Raw genomic sequence first — 17,910 nt, 5'->3', positions numbered from 1 at the left:
AGTATCACATCTAAATCAGTCAGATTCATAGAGAAGTCTAGAAATGAACGCATGAAATTAATAAACTACTCTAGTACTATAGAAGATAACAGTAAAGGTTTGTCATCAAACTTTGCTTGAAAGCACCCAGAATTGTTCATTGTCATCAAATGAGCAAACGTTTGAAAGCCTGCTGTGTTTAGAGCTCCGAGGTGAATATTCTGAAACATTGAAAGGCAGATTTGTCATCCCAGGACTCAAGTTTGAATCTTCCTGACCCTTCCCCTTACTAGCCAGGTCATATTAGGCCAGGCAATTTGGCTTTCTAGACCTCAGCTTCCTCCACAGCAAAATGAAGTTGATCGGATTTGATTCTGTCTCCTACTTCCAATCTGTGATTCAAAATGATAAGTTTGGGTGCAGCTAGGTCACCGAGTAGCCTGAGAGCTAGACCTAGAGATGGGAGGTCCTGGATTCAAATCTGGCCTCAGACACTTGCTAGCTGTGTGATCCTGGGCAAGTCACTTGACCCCCATTGCCTAGCCCTTACTACCCTTCTGCCTTGGAACCAATACATTGTATTGATTCTAAGACAGAAGGTAAGGGTTTTGATTAGATAAATAAATGCTAAGTATATTCTTTTTTGAAAGTTATATGGTACCAGTAGTTAGTGCTAGGGCTAGGGAAAGGAAGACCTGATCCAGCCTCATACACTTACTAGCTCGATGACTGTGGACAAGTCACTTCACCCTGTTTACCTCAGTTTCCTCATTTATAAAATGAGCTGGAAAAGAAAATGGTAAACTATTCTAGCCAAGAAACCTCAAATAGAGTCACAAAGAGTCAGATACAGCTGAAACTACCAGATGAGAAATATTATTTTTGGTGTCATTTAGGACTAAAATTCTTTTGCAGACTTCTTGACAAAGGAAAACACTGAGACAGTCCAAACTCATTTTATATGAGGAAAGACCTTTTTTTTTTTTCCTCTCCAGACTTAACAGAACCTTTTCTATAGGAGTGGCCCAAATGCATTTGAGCTGTGAAAAGGAGTTGAAACAAAGTTAATAAAAAACCTCAATGAAAATGAAAGGAAATTTGGCTCTTCTGATACTCAGGTATCTGACAGAAATAACTATTAAGGGGATGCCTGCGTGTTGTTTAATAGCTTCCTTTTGTTACTACCTGGACAGAGAAACATTTTTATTGAAGAGAGAGATAGAGGGTGGAAGAGAGAGACAGACAGATGGAGATAGAGAGAAGGAAGAAGGAGGGAGGGAGGGAGGGAGGGAGGGAGAGAGAGAGAGAGAGAGAGAGAGAGAGAGAAAGAGAGAGAGAGAGAGAGAGAGAGAGAGGAGAGAGAGGAGAGAGAGGAGAGAGAGGAGAGAGAGAAAATGAATAGTTAAATTTGAGTTTGAGAGGGAGGACACCAGCGGCTGGAATCAGCAAAGTATTCATGCTGAGAATGGTGCATGAGCTGAATTTTCAAGGAAGATCAGGACTTAGTGAAATGGAGAAAGGAGGAAAGTGAGGACACTCCAGGCACAGGAGAAGGCTAGTGCAAAAGTACAGAACTGGAAAATTGAGTTCTGAATGAGGGTCAAAGAGAAGGTTGGTTTGACTGGATCTTAGCACCAGGGAAGCGTCCAAAGAGACTGGAAAATCCTGTGAGGCTGGAAGGAGAAGACCGGTTTGGCTGGATCTTGGGGCTTAGGAAGGGTCCAATGAGACTGGAGAGTCTTGTAAGACTGGAAAGATAGTTTAAGGCCTGGCTCCTGAGTAAAGTGGAGCTAAAGAGAGAGGGTATTCTAGGTTGAGTGATAGCCCGGACAAGTCACAGAGATGGAACGTTGTGTGACATCATATTGATATAATTTAAATATATGCACAAATTCAGAATGTGTTTAGAATATGCCCTTGGTTTTTGCCTTAAAAAAATTGTTTCTTGGGAGTGACTAGTAGGCAGCTTGGTGGATATAAAGCCAGGCCTACAAACAGGAGGTCCTCAGTTCAAATCTGGTCTTAGACACTTCCTAGCTGTGTGACCTTGGGCAAGCCACTTAAGCCCTTACTGCAGTTCTGCCTTGGAACTCCTACATTGTGTTGATTCTAATATGAAAGATAAGGGTTTAATCATTTTTAAATTTTGTTAATTGATTGTATTTAACTTAAAGTATTTAACTTAATTTAATTAACTTAATTCAGTGTATATTTTAAATCAATTAATATTATGGTATTTACATGGTTTTTATTTTATTTGATGCTTTGGCCATGATATGTTTTAATTCTTGTTTTCATAGTCCATTCTTTTGCAAATAGGGTCTCCAGGTGTCCACAAAACAGAAAGTATCCCCATGGGACCTATTTGAAGGTCACAAAAATCCAGCTCCCCTCTCTTGGGCCTGGTTTGGGACTGTTCGAGTGGACCGAAAGGTGATCAAGTATGAGGAACAACACCATCTTCTCCTCTACCACACCCATCCTACCCCCAAACCCAGAAGCTACTACCTCGAGCCTCTGCCTCTGCCCCCTGAGGAGGAAGAGGAAGAGCCAACCACACCAGTCTCTCAGGAACCAGAAAGAAAATCAGCTGAGCTGTCTGATCAGGGGAAAACAGCAGCAGCAGATGAGGAAAAAAAAACAAAAGGGAGGAAGCGAAAGACTAAATCAAATTCAAGAGTTGATGTGAGTATGAAAGAACATGCTCCAGCCTCCCAGGAGTTAGGACACAGATTGCTGACTCTGGTGCCCTGAAATGTAGGAGCTTATTAGAGCATGGCTGGTCTGTTAATAGCCAATGGGTTGGTCCCCTGACATTAGCATTATCCAAGAGTTCCTGTATAATTTAAACAATTTTAACTAAAAGAAGGACCCCGTTAGTTGGCTATTTGGTCCATTGTGACATATACTGCCAGATTTAGAATTAGGAAATCTGAATTCTAGCCTGGTCTTGCCAGTTACTACCTTGGTGGGTACAAGCAAATCACCTACTGTCTGTGGGCTTCAATTCCTGTTCTCCAAAATGAAAGGAGATTAGAGTAGACAGCCTACAAGGCCCCTTCCAGTTATAAAGCAGTGACCCTAACTGAACCTTTGATAACAAGCACGGTGTTGCCACAGAGGAAATGGAGTCCTCGAGAGCTAAATTGCCTGGGCCAACATCACCCAGGTAGTAAGAGGAAGAGATAGGATTTGAACTGGGGTCCTCTGATAAGGCTGCATCTTGGCCCAATCAAAGTTGATCTCAAGACCTAAATATTTTTTCTTATACAAATATTTGTCTGAGTTATCAAACTGCTCCCTCTTGGAGAAAAAAAATACTCATGAGGATTCTCTGTTGCCATTCTTGGAAGAAGAGGAATCCAAAACTTTCTTTTTGCCCTCTGCTCTGCTTGTAGTTTCACTTTGAATTCTTTCTTGCACTCATCTTTTCCACAACATTCCACATCAGAGATGGTTCAAGGAAGGCCCAGAAAACTTGAGATGAATTTTAGTTCTCTTTTTGGAATTAACCTCAGTGCTGGTGTTAGTCATTGAATACACTGTTTTAGCCTGGCTTCTCTTCCTTACCAGTCATTCAGTATCAGAAAGGAAGACCCAACACCATGTGTTCAAAATCTTTCCCCAAGACCGATTTGTAGGGAGCGGGTGCTAACTGGCATTCTCCTTCCTTTTCCATCTTAAAAATAACTGTAGCCTACAAGAGGATGCGTCCCAAATAAGTGCAGGAAGACTGCATTGTTCATGTACTATGTGGATTGTAATAACCTTTCTTCTTACCATGTACGTTGAAGGAGTACCCACAGAACAACATCTACCGAGTGCCTCCCAATTACTCACCAATTTCCTCCCAAATGATGCACCACCCTCAGTCAGCATTGTGGGGCTATAACATTATGGGACAACCGCAACAGCCTGGCTTCTTCCTGCAGAATCAGTCACTTGCTCCAGGTACGTAAGGCCACAGTGCTCATCAGTGGGCTATTTTCCCTTATCTCCTAGAAGGCGGTTTGGTTTTGCTTTGTTTTTGTTTTACTATTTAAATAGAAATTCATAGACTTTATAAATCAGTGAAATTCAGGAAAATGACTCAAGGGTTTGGATTTCAGAACAACGTGGCTGTAAAAGATTGGGAGGGTCCCTTCTTGGGCAGAGGATTTTTTTCCTTTTTAAATAAAATTTTATTTTATTTATAAAATTTGCTTATAATATTATAAATATTATAATTATATAGTAAATAATATAAATAAATAAAAATATAATAAAATTTATTTATAAAATTTGATATCTGTTGCTTAGGATAGCAGAATTTCTCCCAGTATCCCTCTTCATTTTGTTTAAAATAAGAGTCATATCTGTGTACATATGTTAACTTTGGTCTTGAAAGAATGCTGTTCATTTATACAGTGAGATTTGATTATAAATGAAAGGGGTGAAAGCAGTGAGGCAGCTCAGTAGATAGAGAGCCAGGCCTAGAGATGAGAAGTCCTGGGTTCAAATGTGACCTCAGACCCTACCTATCTGTGTGACTCTGGGCAAGTCACTTAACCCCCTTACTGCTCTTCTGCCTTGGAACCAATACAGTTTTGATTCTAATATGGAAGGTAAGGAGCAGGAAGAAAGGAAAGGAGGGAGGGAGGAAGGAAGGGACAAAGAGAAAGAGAGGAAAGAAAAAGAGGAAGGCAGGAAGGAAGAGAAAGCTCATCAGGTTGTGTAGTCTACTCATAATAATTTTAGGACAAAGCACAAAAAGAAGCCTTCAGGCAGGGCTTGTGTTTTTATTATCTATCTTCATCAGTACAGTATTTTCTACAACTAAGTGTTAAATAATTATTTGGTTTTTTCATTCATTTATTTCATTATTATTTTCATTCATTTCATTCATTCATTCATTCATTCATTCCACAAATGAATGAAAGCCAGTTCTTTTACTTAAACTTACTAGATTTTATGTTGATCAATTTTTAAATAACTTGAGAAGATTGAATAATAATATGTCATAACACTCTGTGTCTGACACCTTTTACATTCTTTAAAGCACAAGTGCTCGGCCAGGTAGGTGCCTGGGTGGTTAGAGAGTTGGGCCTGGACATGGGAGATCCTGGGTTCAAATCTGGCCTCAGGCACTTCCTAGTTGTATGACCCTGGGCAAGTCACATTTCCTAGCCCTTACTACTCTACTGCCTTAGAACTGATACTGTCAATTCTAAGGCAGAAGGTAAGGGTTTTTTCGCTAATATGGAAAAATACTTTACATGATTACACATGTAATAGCTATTTCAGATTGTTTGCTATCTCTGGGAGGGAGAGAATGTGGAACTAAAACCTTTTAAGAAATGAATGTTAAAAATTGTTTTTACTGTAAAGGAGGAATAAATAATTATTTTTTTAAAAGAAGGTAAGTGTTTAAAATAAAGTAAAGGTGCATTTTCAGTTTTTGTCTATAAAAGTCATTGAACATATAGTTCAGATTCTTAATAGATTTTTGGACCTAAACATTCATTACTGCTACTTTCATAATTGATCATTTCACTGATTTGTTTATATTTATTGTTTAATCCAACTGAATTTTATTTTTAAAATATTTCTTTATTTTTTCTTTAAACCCTTACTGTCTGTGTAAAAAACAACTCAAAGAAAGAAGAGTGAGGGCTAGGCAAAAGAGATGAAGTGACTTGCCTAGGGTCACATAGCTGGAAAGTGCCTGAGGCCAGATTTGAATCCAGGTCCTCCCAATTTCAGGTGTAGCACTTTATCCACTGTGCTACCTAGCTGTCCCTCAAAAGTATTTCTGATCAAAGAATAGCAACTAACACCTATTTAAACATATCTAAAATAGTCTTTATGGGTAAGACTGTTGTTCTCCTTGGGGCAATGCAATTTAAAGTTTGTTTTCTGTTCTTTTTCTTCATTCACCATCTACCCCCCCCAAAAAAAATCCAAAAAAATAACTGAGTTGCAAAAAAACCCACAAACCCACAAAATTAAGATGTTTGCTTTATTAACCAGCCTAAAAGGGTACCCCTTTTTTAGTTCATTTTTCATATAAATTATTTTTTTTAATTTTCTCTATTTTTGGAAAGTACTTCAGATTGCTGGAATTTATTCATGAAAAAATACGAGTTTTTCCCATTGATTTTTATACAGATTCCTAATCTCCAAGTCACATAAAATCTTCTGGTTCTTATCCAATGTCAGATAATGACTAATTTCTTTAAAAACATGAAATATGCCCTAATAAAAAGATATATGCATATGTTTGTAAAAAAAAAATCTACTTTGTAAAATGGATAGCATTTGGAATGTGGAAGATGTTTTGTGAGGCAACAGCTTGCCATGTGATATGAAGCAATTGTGATTATATTAAGTTCAGACATTCTTTTTCAGGGTTGTGAGAGGTTTGCTGTAAAAATAGGAGCTCAGAAGTGCTGAGTTCTCCTTTTGACATATTGTCCACTTCTGGTTTTGGAACGTGCCAGAACTTTTTTGTCAGAATCATTGAAATGTTCCGTGATTAATCCATTTCTCTGACTCACTATCAGAAGTTGAGTTGCATAAGTCAACCTCAGATGTACAGTAGATGTTAGATCAGTAATATACGTCCTCTTTTTTTTTGGTATAAAATAATTCTGTAATTGTGTATAGCATGGATTCATAAATTATTAATCACTAATTATAAGGTGTTGCTAATATAGATCATTAGACACTGACTCTTTGCTAGGCTCACTAGATCATTAATGGCAAGTTAAAAGTTGCCATAAAGCCCCAGGATTGTTTAATTGTTTATTTAGAATGACATTGTCATGGAATCAAAATGCTCAGGATCTTAAGATACAAGGGACCTCTGGGGGCATGGGATCAGAGACTTTGACCTGGAGGGAACTTAAGAGGCCAACCAGCTCAATACTTTAATTTGACAGAAAAAGAAACTGAGAAACGGGGCTATTAAGTGACTGTCCCTGGGCTTCAGAGCCTCCAAATCTGGCACCTTAGCAGCCAGAATAACTCATACTTGAGAAAAGATCCCCTCAAAGAAATCTTTATTGTAATAAAGTGACCATCACAAACTCTGCAGAAAACCAAGCTTCCATGAGGAAAATTCTCCTGAGGTCTTTAGAGGCAAATCATTCTATTCTGTATGGTTTAAAGCTTTTTTTCCCCTTACATTTAGCCAAAATCTGCTTCTCTGCAGTTTCCTCTAGGATTTCTAGTTCTCCCCTATGAGACCAGATGGCTATGGACTACAAATTGTTTGTGACTTTTTTCATTGTGCTCCTTGAGGGCACACGGACTGTTTTTTGCCTCATTTCTGTATGCCCAGGGCCCTAGCGCAATACCTGGCGCAGAGCAGGTGCTTGATAAATGGCTTTTGATTGGTTGATGGGTTCTCTCTCCCACCCTTCCTTCCTCCCCCCCCCCCAGGCCCAAATCTGAGCTAAAATATCGTTCCATTCTTGTCTAGCATCCTCTGTAGTCCATTCTGCAGTCTGCCCTTCTTTCTCTGGACATGATAATAGCCTGTCAGTGTCCTTCCTCAAATATGGTGCCTGGAATTGAACACAGGACTAAAATGTGTTCTGACTAGGGTACATTACTGCTGAACTGTTTGGAGCATCATCTTCTCCAGGTATTACGGCATAGTGAACAGAGGCCAGGCTTTGGACCCTGGAAGACTTGAGTTCAAATTGCACTCCTGACATATCCTGACTCTGTGATTCTATTTAATCTCTCAGGGTTCAAGGCAATTCTCTAAGACTATAAGCTGCAAAAAAAAAAAAAGCCCTCTTTAACAAGAGTTGCCTCCATGTTTGAAATCACTGCACAATCCCCATCCCCTTGACTTGTTTTCATACAACCTAAAGTAGAATTGAAACTTTCGTGACTGTTTTCAATTTTCAGGAGTGAGGAAAACACGTGAACCCAGTTGTAATTTCAGGAGGGTCAGATTATACTTCTAAGTAAATGTGTATAGGCATATTTTGGAATTAGAGGAGGGAGATCTCTGATCTCTAGAATGCACAAACTACAGAAGTGCTTCCTTAACAACAACAACATACATTCTGACCTGAGCTAAAGGGAAAGAAGGGATCAAGCTGAGAATGAGCACACCAACAGGAAATGGAAGAGTCAGGGTCATCCTCTTATCCAAGCAGTCATCCATTCATCCTCTTCTTGGCTTGTGATGTGTATAGAAAGAGTGACAGATTTGCCCCCAGACATTGAGAGGTTATGGGACTTATTTTCAGTTTTGCAGCCAATATATTTCATGAGCCCAACTAGAATCTCTTCCTGATCAAGTGTCCCTCTTTCTATCCACTATTCACACTGCCTTTCATTTTTAATCTTTTAAAAGTTAGAATTATAATTATAATGAAGTATGGAATTTGAATTCTCAGAAAATCCTGAGTCTTAAAGCCAAATAGGCTAAACTGAGTTCCTAATAATTCTTTTCTCTTTTTCTGTGTAAAACCCTTGGATTCTGTCTTAGTATTATTCCTAAAATAGAAGAGCAGCAAGGATTGGCAACTGGGATTAAGTAACTTACCCAGGGTCACAGAGCTGGGAAGTGAAAAGACCAGATTTGAACCCAGGTCCTCTTGACTCCAAGACTGGCACTGTATAGCTACTCTTACTTAAGCTTTTCAGTTGTCTTTATTTCCCCTGCCAATCCACCACTAAGCTCTCATTTCTGCAAAATAGACTCTCCTTTATTTAGAATTATATTGTCATGGAATTATAACCCTTCAGAACTTTAAGATGGGAGGTCAAAGATCATAGATTTAGAACTGGAAGGAACCTTAGAGGCCAACTAGTTCAAAACCTTCATTTAACAGAAAAGGAAACAGGCATGGAAATATTAAGTGGCTTGGTTTAAAATCAAACCCATAATGTTGAAATTTCTTTAAATGTTACTGTGGTTGTTTGGTTTCCAAACTCCTTCCTGACTCTAAACTTCACAGAATCAATTCAATCTAGTTCTTGAGGTTTGGGGTTCTCTGCTCATATCCAGGATCTTGAGAAAGCTCCCTGTGTGTTCCTTCTTCTAGGCGGCTCTCGGCTGGATCCCACGGGCTCATTTGTCCCCACCAACACAAAGCAAGCCCTCTCCAACATGTTGCAGAGGCGTTCGGGTACCATGATGCAGCCTCCCTCCATCCATGCCATCACATCCCAGCAGCAGCTGATACAGATGAAGCTCATGCAGCAGCAGCAACAGCAGCAGCAGCAGCAACAGCAGCGGCTCCTCAGACAACAAGCCCAAACGAGACCTTTCCAACAGGTTTGTCCGAATCCAGCACCCAGAGAGGGTTGCTCGTTTCAGGCCTCCCGGCAGCTAGTGGTGTGGTGTGTGTTTGCACGTGTGTATACAACGTGTTTTGCACTTGGGTTTCTCCATGCACGAGCTTATGCATCTGTGTCTTTCTTTGTACATAATGCATAAATCCCAGTACATGGATACATTCCTCCCACCACTCTGTATGGAGAGAAAAGTCCTGACTATTAGATTTAGTAGCATTTACAGATAGATTTAGATTGCTCTTCTCTTGACATTTATGCGATGCAGAACGTGGGGCATGATCCTTCTTCCTCTGCCTTCCATGATTAACCCAGACCCCTTCCTTGCTCTTTTTCCTCTTAGTCTCTGTGAATTGTCACCACAACACTCTTTTTACATTTGTAGCTGATGCTGCTTTGGAAGTGTAATCAAGTGGGTTCAGGCGGCTTATTTCTTCTCCTTAACTAAACCATAAGCTCCTTGAGGTCAGGGCTAAACTGGAATCTCTACTTCTGCAGAAGTTTCAGTACAGTAAACATCCCATCAATTTCCTTGCCTTACGCTTCCATGCCTATAGGATGAATGAAATTAAACTTGGTTTTGTGGAATTTACAGAGTTTGGGATAAAGGCAGTCTGCCCCCTTTTAAAAGAAAATACAGGAAGCAAAAGTAGAGTAAAAAAAAAATGACCCGCTCCAGAGGAGGCATGTCTCTGCTGTATGTAAAGAAATCCGTCTGTCGGATTGGAAAATAAATAGAAAAGGAATCTCAACATATACAGTTGTGCATTGCTGCAAGAAACTTTCATGTGGAAAAATCCCAACTCCTCATACAAGTAAAACAGACAACAACACATCATGTTCCTACAGCATTCAGTCTTTTGCAATAGAATTTATCAGCGTCGGTCTCTGGGACATGATCTCTTCCTACATTAGAAATTTCATCTGACTTAAACTTAGTGATCCAATCAGCTTTTCAGTTATGCATCTGCTGTCTAAGGCCAGGTTCTGCCTCTGTTTCTGTGAACATGGGATGATTTCTTACTAAATTCTAGTGAAAAAAAAAATTAAAAGGCAAATAGAATCCTTGAGAGGAAGGGACTAAATTCTTACAGGTTTGGGGAGAAGGCATTTTAAGAGAAAGGCAAAGCTGGAAAACAAGAAAGACTTGCCTATAAGAGAGAACAGATTCTTTTTAAAGGACGTGTATCCACCCACACTTACCGTGTTTATCATTAACTCATTCATGACTATTGTCAGGATATGTTTTGATTGCTTTAAGAGTAGGTGATGTTCTCTTGTCATTTACACAATGGAGAATGTGGGGCAGGATCCTCCTTTCTCAGACGGGAGGTCTCAAGTTGCCACATTCAATAATAACATTCCCAAATATTGATAAGTTACTTGTATTTTCAAGATCAGAGCAAGGTATAGATTATGCCTGTCTATTAGACAGCAGACTATTAGATTAGGAAGTTCATCAAGGGCCAATCAAAATGCCAAAAGATTTTTAGCTCTTCCTGGAGTTAAATGAGTGATATAACAAAAGTAAAATGAGTTGCAAACCTTCACAGGCTCTAGAAATGCTAGCAATCATCATTACTGTTATGAAACAGGAAAATTAAACACTTGCCAAGTAGGAAGTCAACCCTTTCTTTATAACTTAGATTCTTAGAAAGCTGCTTAGAGGGGAGGTGACTTGTTCAGGATTTTGCTGTTGCTCTTTAGTGGTGTCAGTCTTTTAAATATTTATAAAAAGGGGGGCAGCTGTGGTGGCTCAGTGGATTGAGAGCCAGCCAGACCTAGAGATGGGAGGTTCTGGGTTCAAATCTGGCCTCAGACACCTCCTAGCTGTGTAACCCAGGACAAGTCACTTAATACCCATCATCGAGTGGCTATACTCTAGCCTTTACCACTCTTTCTGCCTTGGAACCAATAAACAGCATTGACTGTAAGATGGAAAGTAAGGTTTTTTTAAAAAATAAATATTTGTAAATACATATGGGTAACTGTTCAAATTAAGTGAATCTTCTCCCAAAGTCCATGTAGATTTTTCAAATTGAGAAGAAATCACAGGGTATATGAAAGGACAAGTGGCTTGGTTCCTGCTTTTTGAATTGAGAACATTTGCTAAAAGTAAGACTTCAGGGATTTTCACATCCACGTGTTTATTGAACATATACAAAGTTCACATGCTACATGCAAGGCATTCTTCTCAAAGCTAGGGGATACCATGACAGAAGCCAAACATGCCCTGCCCTCGAGGAGATTGTAGTCTCCTTGGAGGATACAGATCAGATAAAAGATAAAAGAGCAAGCTGACAGAAGGGGATCAGTTTGTGAGTTTGAGCCCCTCTGTAGCTTTAGCAAAAGACTTTACAAAGATGATTATTTCAGTAATTTTAGGTATTGTCCAAAACATAGAGGCAGAGTGACAGTGAATAGTGCTGATGTTGGAATAGGGAGGGTCTGGGTTCAAATACTCCTTCAAATATGTGCACATGGTGACCGTGGGCAAGTCCCTTAACCCCTTTCTGCCCTGTTGTACTCTCTATGAATATAAAGGTACAGACAGATCCAAACATTCATTGATTAAAGGGAATTTACACAGTGTAACTTCCCCTTGTCAATGAAATCAGAAATCTTTACTAGAAACAAAAAGAAGGAAAAGAAAGAAGAGAGGAGCTTTGCCCTTGGATTAGCTTGACTAAAAGTCTATGACCTCGTGTCTAAGCATTCTTGTAAAATGAATTAATCTTTTAACTACAGGCTTCTATAAATAATGAATGTATAGTCTGCTGTCTGGCATTTGAGTTGCTTTTTAAAATGTTGGTTTATAAGTCAATGGGGAATTGATGGACCCTCCACTTAGAATGTGAAAAACATTTTTATAGAATCTAATTTGTGAAGACCTTATTCTGCTCACTTACTCCCAAGGGAAACATGTTACCCTTACCTACCACTGAATAAATGAAAGTTTACATGAATAAAGTAGCAAGTAGAGCCTAAAGGTCCTCAAAGAAGTTCTCAATTATGCAGTGAGCCCAAACCAGGCAGGATTAGAGGTGTGAGTGCTTTAAAAGGGGACAGATTGCCTTTCAAAGGGCCTTGAAGAAAATGTTCCCAGACCATCTGGTTGTTTTCTGTAATTAAACATCTGCATTTTATATTCCACATTTCCCTCACCTCAATAATGAACAACCACAACAATCCTTGCTAAAAATTCTTATAATAACCATCTTGACTAGTACCACCTATTAGTTTAGTAACCATCTTAACCAACACCACCCCTCATTGTTAGGATAGCCATTTAATCACATCTCCCATCAAATCAAAACCCACCTTAACCAACACCCTCAATGTTACAATTGTCTTAACCAACCCAATTCTCCTAAGGGGTGTAATAACCATCTTCACCAACCCTTCCAATGTTATAAAAACCATCTTAACCAACACCCCCACCCAACGTTAGGAAAACCATCCTTATCAAATCCCCTTGATATCCTAATAATCATCTTATCCACTGCCCACAATGTTGTGAAAACTGTCTTAACCAAGCTTTTCCCCCTCAAAGATGTAATAACCATCTTAACCAACCCTTCCAATGTTATAATAACCATTTTACTCACCTAATGCTATAATAATAATAATAATAAAACAATAACAATAACCAGTACCACCTAATGCTATCATAAGTCAACCAAATACTCCCTCTGTTAAAATAGTCATCTTAATCAACTCCGTGCCCCACCGAATGTTATAATAACATTCTTAACCAACAAAAATATTCCTATTTGGATGTAGTCATGCTGCTGCTTCTATGGCTGATGTGTTTGAAGAAGACCCAGGATCAGTCCAGCATTATGGATTTTCGGAGTGGAAACTCCCATGATGGGTGAAACACCACAAGTCATCTGAGAGCTTATATGTGCAGAGAATTGCCTGGAGACATTGAGAGGTTATCCCTTTAAAAATGAGGACTTGTTAATTTTTGAATAGCTTATACAATTAACAGTTCATTTTGTATTAGATAGAGGTTTCCTCTTCTCCCTCACACATTTATAAATTTTACTTTGGAGATCAAAGGAATCCTCTCTTCAATCCTTTGAATATCTCTGATGTAAGTGATCCACCAGCATCTATTCCTTACATACCAGCTACCTGGACTTGGATGTGCTTCAGGGTAGGAACACAAAGAAAAAGCAAAAAAGGTTCCTGCCCTCCTGGAGCTTGCATTCTAATGGAGGAGACAGCAATCAATCAATCCATCAGTAAACATTTATGCACCTATTATGTCCCAGGCAGGGTGGACCCAGGGTTACAAAAAGAGACAAAAAGCAGTCTCTGCCCTCAAGGAGCTTACAGTCTAAAAGAGGAGACAACATACAGACAAATAGAGAGAGCATAAGCTCTATACGGGATACATAGGAAATAATTAACAGAGGGATGGCCCAAGAATTAAAAGATTGGGGAAGACTTTCTATAAAAAGTAAAAGTTTAGTTGGGACTAAAAGGAAGCCAGGAAAGTCAGTAGTTGGAGCAGAAAGGGGGAGCTTTCTAGGCATGAGCAACAGCCAGAGAAAATGCCAGGAGCCAGGAATTGGGATTCTATTATTCGTTTAAACAGCCAGGAAGTCAGTGTCACTGAACTGAAGAGTTCATGTTGGCGAGTCAGGTATAAGAGGATAAGTATCCTGGACAGGTAGAGCGGGCACTAGGTTATGTTAATGCCAAACACAACATATGTCTGAGGAGGGTGGCTTGTGCAGACCTGTGCTTTAGAAAAATCACTTTAGTGGCAGAACGAAGGATGACTTAGAGTGGGGAGAGAATTGAATCTGGGCCACACATGCCCCAAAATAGGATACAGACAAGATAACAAGGTAGATGGAAAGTGGCTTTAGAGGGGAGGGCACTAGGAGCTGGGGAGCATCTGAGCCCAGTGTTGAAGGAAGCCAGGAATTCTAAAGTGCCAGATGAGAAAAGGAAGAGCCTGCCAGGCATAGAAACTAGCCAGTTCAAATACATGGAGGGGGGAGATGAATCAGCATGTACAAGGAGTGGAGAGGAGAACAGGATGGCTTAATCATGAAGCATGGGGAGTGGTGTAATGTGTGAAAGGCATGGAAAGGTAGGAAGAGATCAACTTGCAGCAAAAAAGCTTTAAACACTCCAAGAAATTCTACAGGTAACAAGAAGTCTCCTCTCCTTCAGGAACAGGAATTTTCTTGCCTTCTTTTCTTTAAGAGGGAAAAAAATCACCTGTTTGGCTATTTTTTAAAAGAATAAGAGTGCTTTTAACCTTAGTTCTTTGAACCTATACACACTTACATCAAGGTTAACTGCCCAGGTAATGGATCTAACCGCCAATTATTCATTCATATGACACTCACTACATGCCAAACGTTTTACAATTACCTCATTTGATCCTCACAACCAGGGTGGGAAGTAGATGATGTTATTTTCCCTATTTTACAGTTGAAACTGAGGTGAACAGGTGAAGTGACTTGCCCAGGGTCATATAGCTAGGACATATCTGAGGCTGAGTTTGAACTAGAGACTCCTGATTACACCACCACCCAGCTATGTTACTTATTGGCCTTAAAATTATTTACATCATATTTTGCCCATGGCCCCTCAGCAGAAGACCTTATATCATAGAGGAACAAATTGAGAAGATCTATCTTGAGTTTCTTCTTCCTCCTCATTCAAGCATTTCTCATATCCTTGACATTATTCCTATCTCTCTGTCTTTTGTTTCAGTTTCTGAGACCAATAGAGCTATCTGTGCTACTGCCTCTTAACATCCTTGTCATCTGGCTTTGGGTCCCACCTGTTGTCTGAAACCACTGGATTATTCTCTGTGTGATCACTGGTGACCATTTAATAGCCAGATGTGGTGGATTCCTTTTTGGTTCTTATCCTTCTTTACCCTTCAGTACGTGGTGATGCTGTCAACCACTTTGTGTTCCTGGATGCTCTCTACCTGGGTTTTTGTGATTCTGCTGTCTCCTAGTTCCTTTCCCAGTGTGACCACCCCTTCTCCATCTCCTCTGAAGGATTTTATTAATGTCTGACCCTTCTATGTGTTAGAATGTAAATTCCTTGGGAATAGGATTGTTTTGTCATTTGGATTTACATCCTCAGTATATATACTCAATAGGTGGTTAGTAAATGGTTTGGGATCATTTGTGTATATTTCCCATGACTCCATACTGACCCTTCTTTTCCCTTTTAAATTAGTTGTCTTGGAAATATCATTAGCCCCTCTGGGTTCAGTTATCATCTCCATGCAAGGGACTCCAAAATCCAAGTTCTAATGCCACATCATCAGCCTCCTGTAGACATCTCTACCTGAATCTCTACCTCCACTCAAGGCAGAAAGCCTTTATTGAACCCCTCCAATGTTGCAGGCAGTGTGCTAAGAAATGTAAAGTATAGTTCCTAGTTTCAGAAGCTCATGTTTTAATGGGGGAGATAACAAGCAAACAACTGGGTACCAATAAGATAAAGACAGAATAAACTGAAGATACTCTCTGAGGGAAAATACCAAAGACTAGGAAAGACTTCTTAGAGAAGCTGAGATTTTTACCTGAGATTTGAAAGAAGCCAAGAAATCCATTTGCTAATGGTCCTGGAGGTTTTTGAGGCTACTTTCTTTCACTGCCCCCAACCTCTCCCCTTTCCCCTACAACCTCCACAAAAATTCCAGCCATATTCCCAAAGCCCAGATCTGGCCATTTCCCTTCCATACTTAGGACGATTCAGTAGGTCTCTGTTAACTTGAAGATAAAACGCAAACTCCTCCATTTGTCACTTAAAGACGTTCCCAGCCTTCCTCTTAACTTGTCCCCAGATAGATTTCACACACAATTCATATTCCGAACAAACTTGCTTCATTGCTGTTCCTTAGACAGAACATCACATGTCCTACTTTGCTTGGGGTATCCCTCAAGCCTTAACACTCCCCCTCCCCATCTTTGTTTCTTAGAATCTCTAACTCCCTTTAGGACTCAACTCATGGCCCCCTTGCTACTAGAGGCCCTTCCTGATTATCCCAGTCCCATCCCAAAACTTCTTTGTATGTATTTTGTTTTCACACAACTATGCATATGTTTTTCCCCACCTCTCCCCCTCTCCCCATTCCATTCCTTCCCATCCTCCATTCCATCGAATGTAAGTTTATTGAGCAGAAGAACTGATATCTTTTGGGGGTTTGTATCCCCAATATCTAGCAGCTTATTAAATCTGTGGAGCCTTATAATAAATAATGACTGCATGAATCTCTCTCTCTCTCTCTCTCTCTCTCTCTCTCTCTCTCACACACACACACACACACACACACACACACACACAATTCCTTCTGGCATGCATCACTGGACATATTCATGAGTTTGCATTTCAGTGATGTGGGATTGAGGATGTTTACAAAGAGACTGGGCATGCAGTACCTCATAAGTGTGCTTTTAACTAAGCAAGTTGGATAGTAATTATACCTCAGAATTTATTCTTCCTGAGCAGAACTGATCAAGGAGTAGCAGTTTCTATTTCAAAGTAGGATTTCTGTGGGAATATTCTCTCTCCCAAACAATGACGTGATTATCCCTAGTTAGGCAAGAAAATCTGTGATGAATAATACAAAACTTTCTTGGAAAAAACAATAAATTAGCAATTCTTTTTATTTTTAGTTATTTCCTCATTCAAGGAATTTGGATTTCTTCAATATCCACAATCACTACTCATCCCACAAACCTGGTTTTCTGGAATCCCCAACATGATTATTACAGCCTCTACTCTGATTATCCTGAGATTTTGCAAAAGAATTGCCCTAGATTTAGGAGCTTCCCCTAGAACCTGTGGCATGTGTGCCAGAGGAGGCTGCTCCCCTCTCCCCCTCCATCACAACTGAGGATATTTTTCACACCACCTGCCCCCCTGCCCAGCACCCCAGTGATAGCACTTCCTTCCTCCCCTGTCTGGGGGAAGGGTGGATCTCACATGTGGTATGAGGGTGCAGTTTGGGCACTTAGTTTTTAAGAGGTTTGCCATCACTGCCCTAGAAGTTCAGATTTATTCTTTTGTTTGCAGTAGGTAAACCTTGGCAGCCTGTACCTGCTGTACATACTAACCCCCTCAATGCTTCCCCTGATAATATCTGAGATGATTTCATGCAGTTGATCCTCTAGATATAAATTTCTGGGGCTTTGAACATTCAGGCTTCTCTTCTGACTTTCCTCATCTTGCTTCCTAGCTGGTGGCCTAACACAGTAGAGATGAGCAAGCTTTATCCCTAACCTCTGTGGGGGCATAGTGTAAATGATCATGCTTCCCTAAATCAGTCTTTTGTAAGGCTGTCAAAGGCTGCATCATAAACAAAAAAACTCTGACTCCATCACATGAGGCAGTAGAATTTCTAGTGAAGCAAGCATGTAATTTTTCGTGTCTACTTAATGGATTTAATTCTTGACTTGTCAATTTTCAAATTATTTCTTTGAGGAAACTAAAATGCAAGCACAGTGGTTGGAAAGTGGGGGTGGGGGGCCCCAAACTGATTTCCATTTATTATAAATTATATTGACATTCTCATTTAATATGGGTTATATTGACTGTTCGTACCATGGCAAGAGTAGAAGTTACTTGCTTAAGGAATCTAAG

The 17,910-nt window shown here is 39.8% G+C and overlaps 1 protein-coding gene across 1 annotated transcript in view; it reads left to right on the top strand.

The window, feature by feature from the left end:
• Positions 1 to 17,910, top strand: part of MED12L (mediator complex subunit 12L) — a 625,295-nt gene that overhangs the window by 581,168 nt on the left and 26,217 nt on the right. Inside the window, 3 exon segments of the mRNA XM_056807762.1 lie at positions 2,299 to 2,664; positions 3,774 to 3,930; positions 9,027 to 9,259. Coding sequence (XP_056663740.1) covers positions 2,299 to 2,664; positions 3,774 to 3,930; positions 9,027 to 9,259 — 756 coding nt within the window.

The sequence above is a fragment of the Monodelphis domestica genome, chromosome 8 (assembly GCF_027887165.1).
Source record: "Monodelphis domestica isolate mMonDom1 chromosome 8, mMonDom1.pri, whole genome shotgun sequence".
NCBI classification, from domain to species: domain Eukaryota; kingdom Metazoa; phylum Chordata; class Mammalia; order Didelphimorphia; family Didelphidae; genus Monodelphis; species Monodelphis domestica.
The sequence above is the reverse complement of the archived record's forward strand: the minus strand, read 5'-3'. Positions and strand labels throughout refer to the sequence as shown.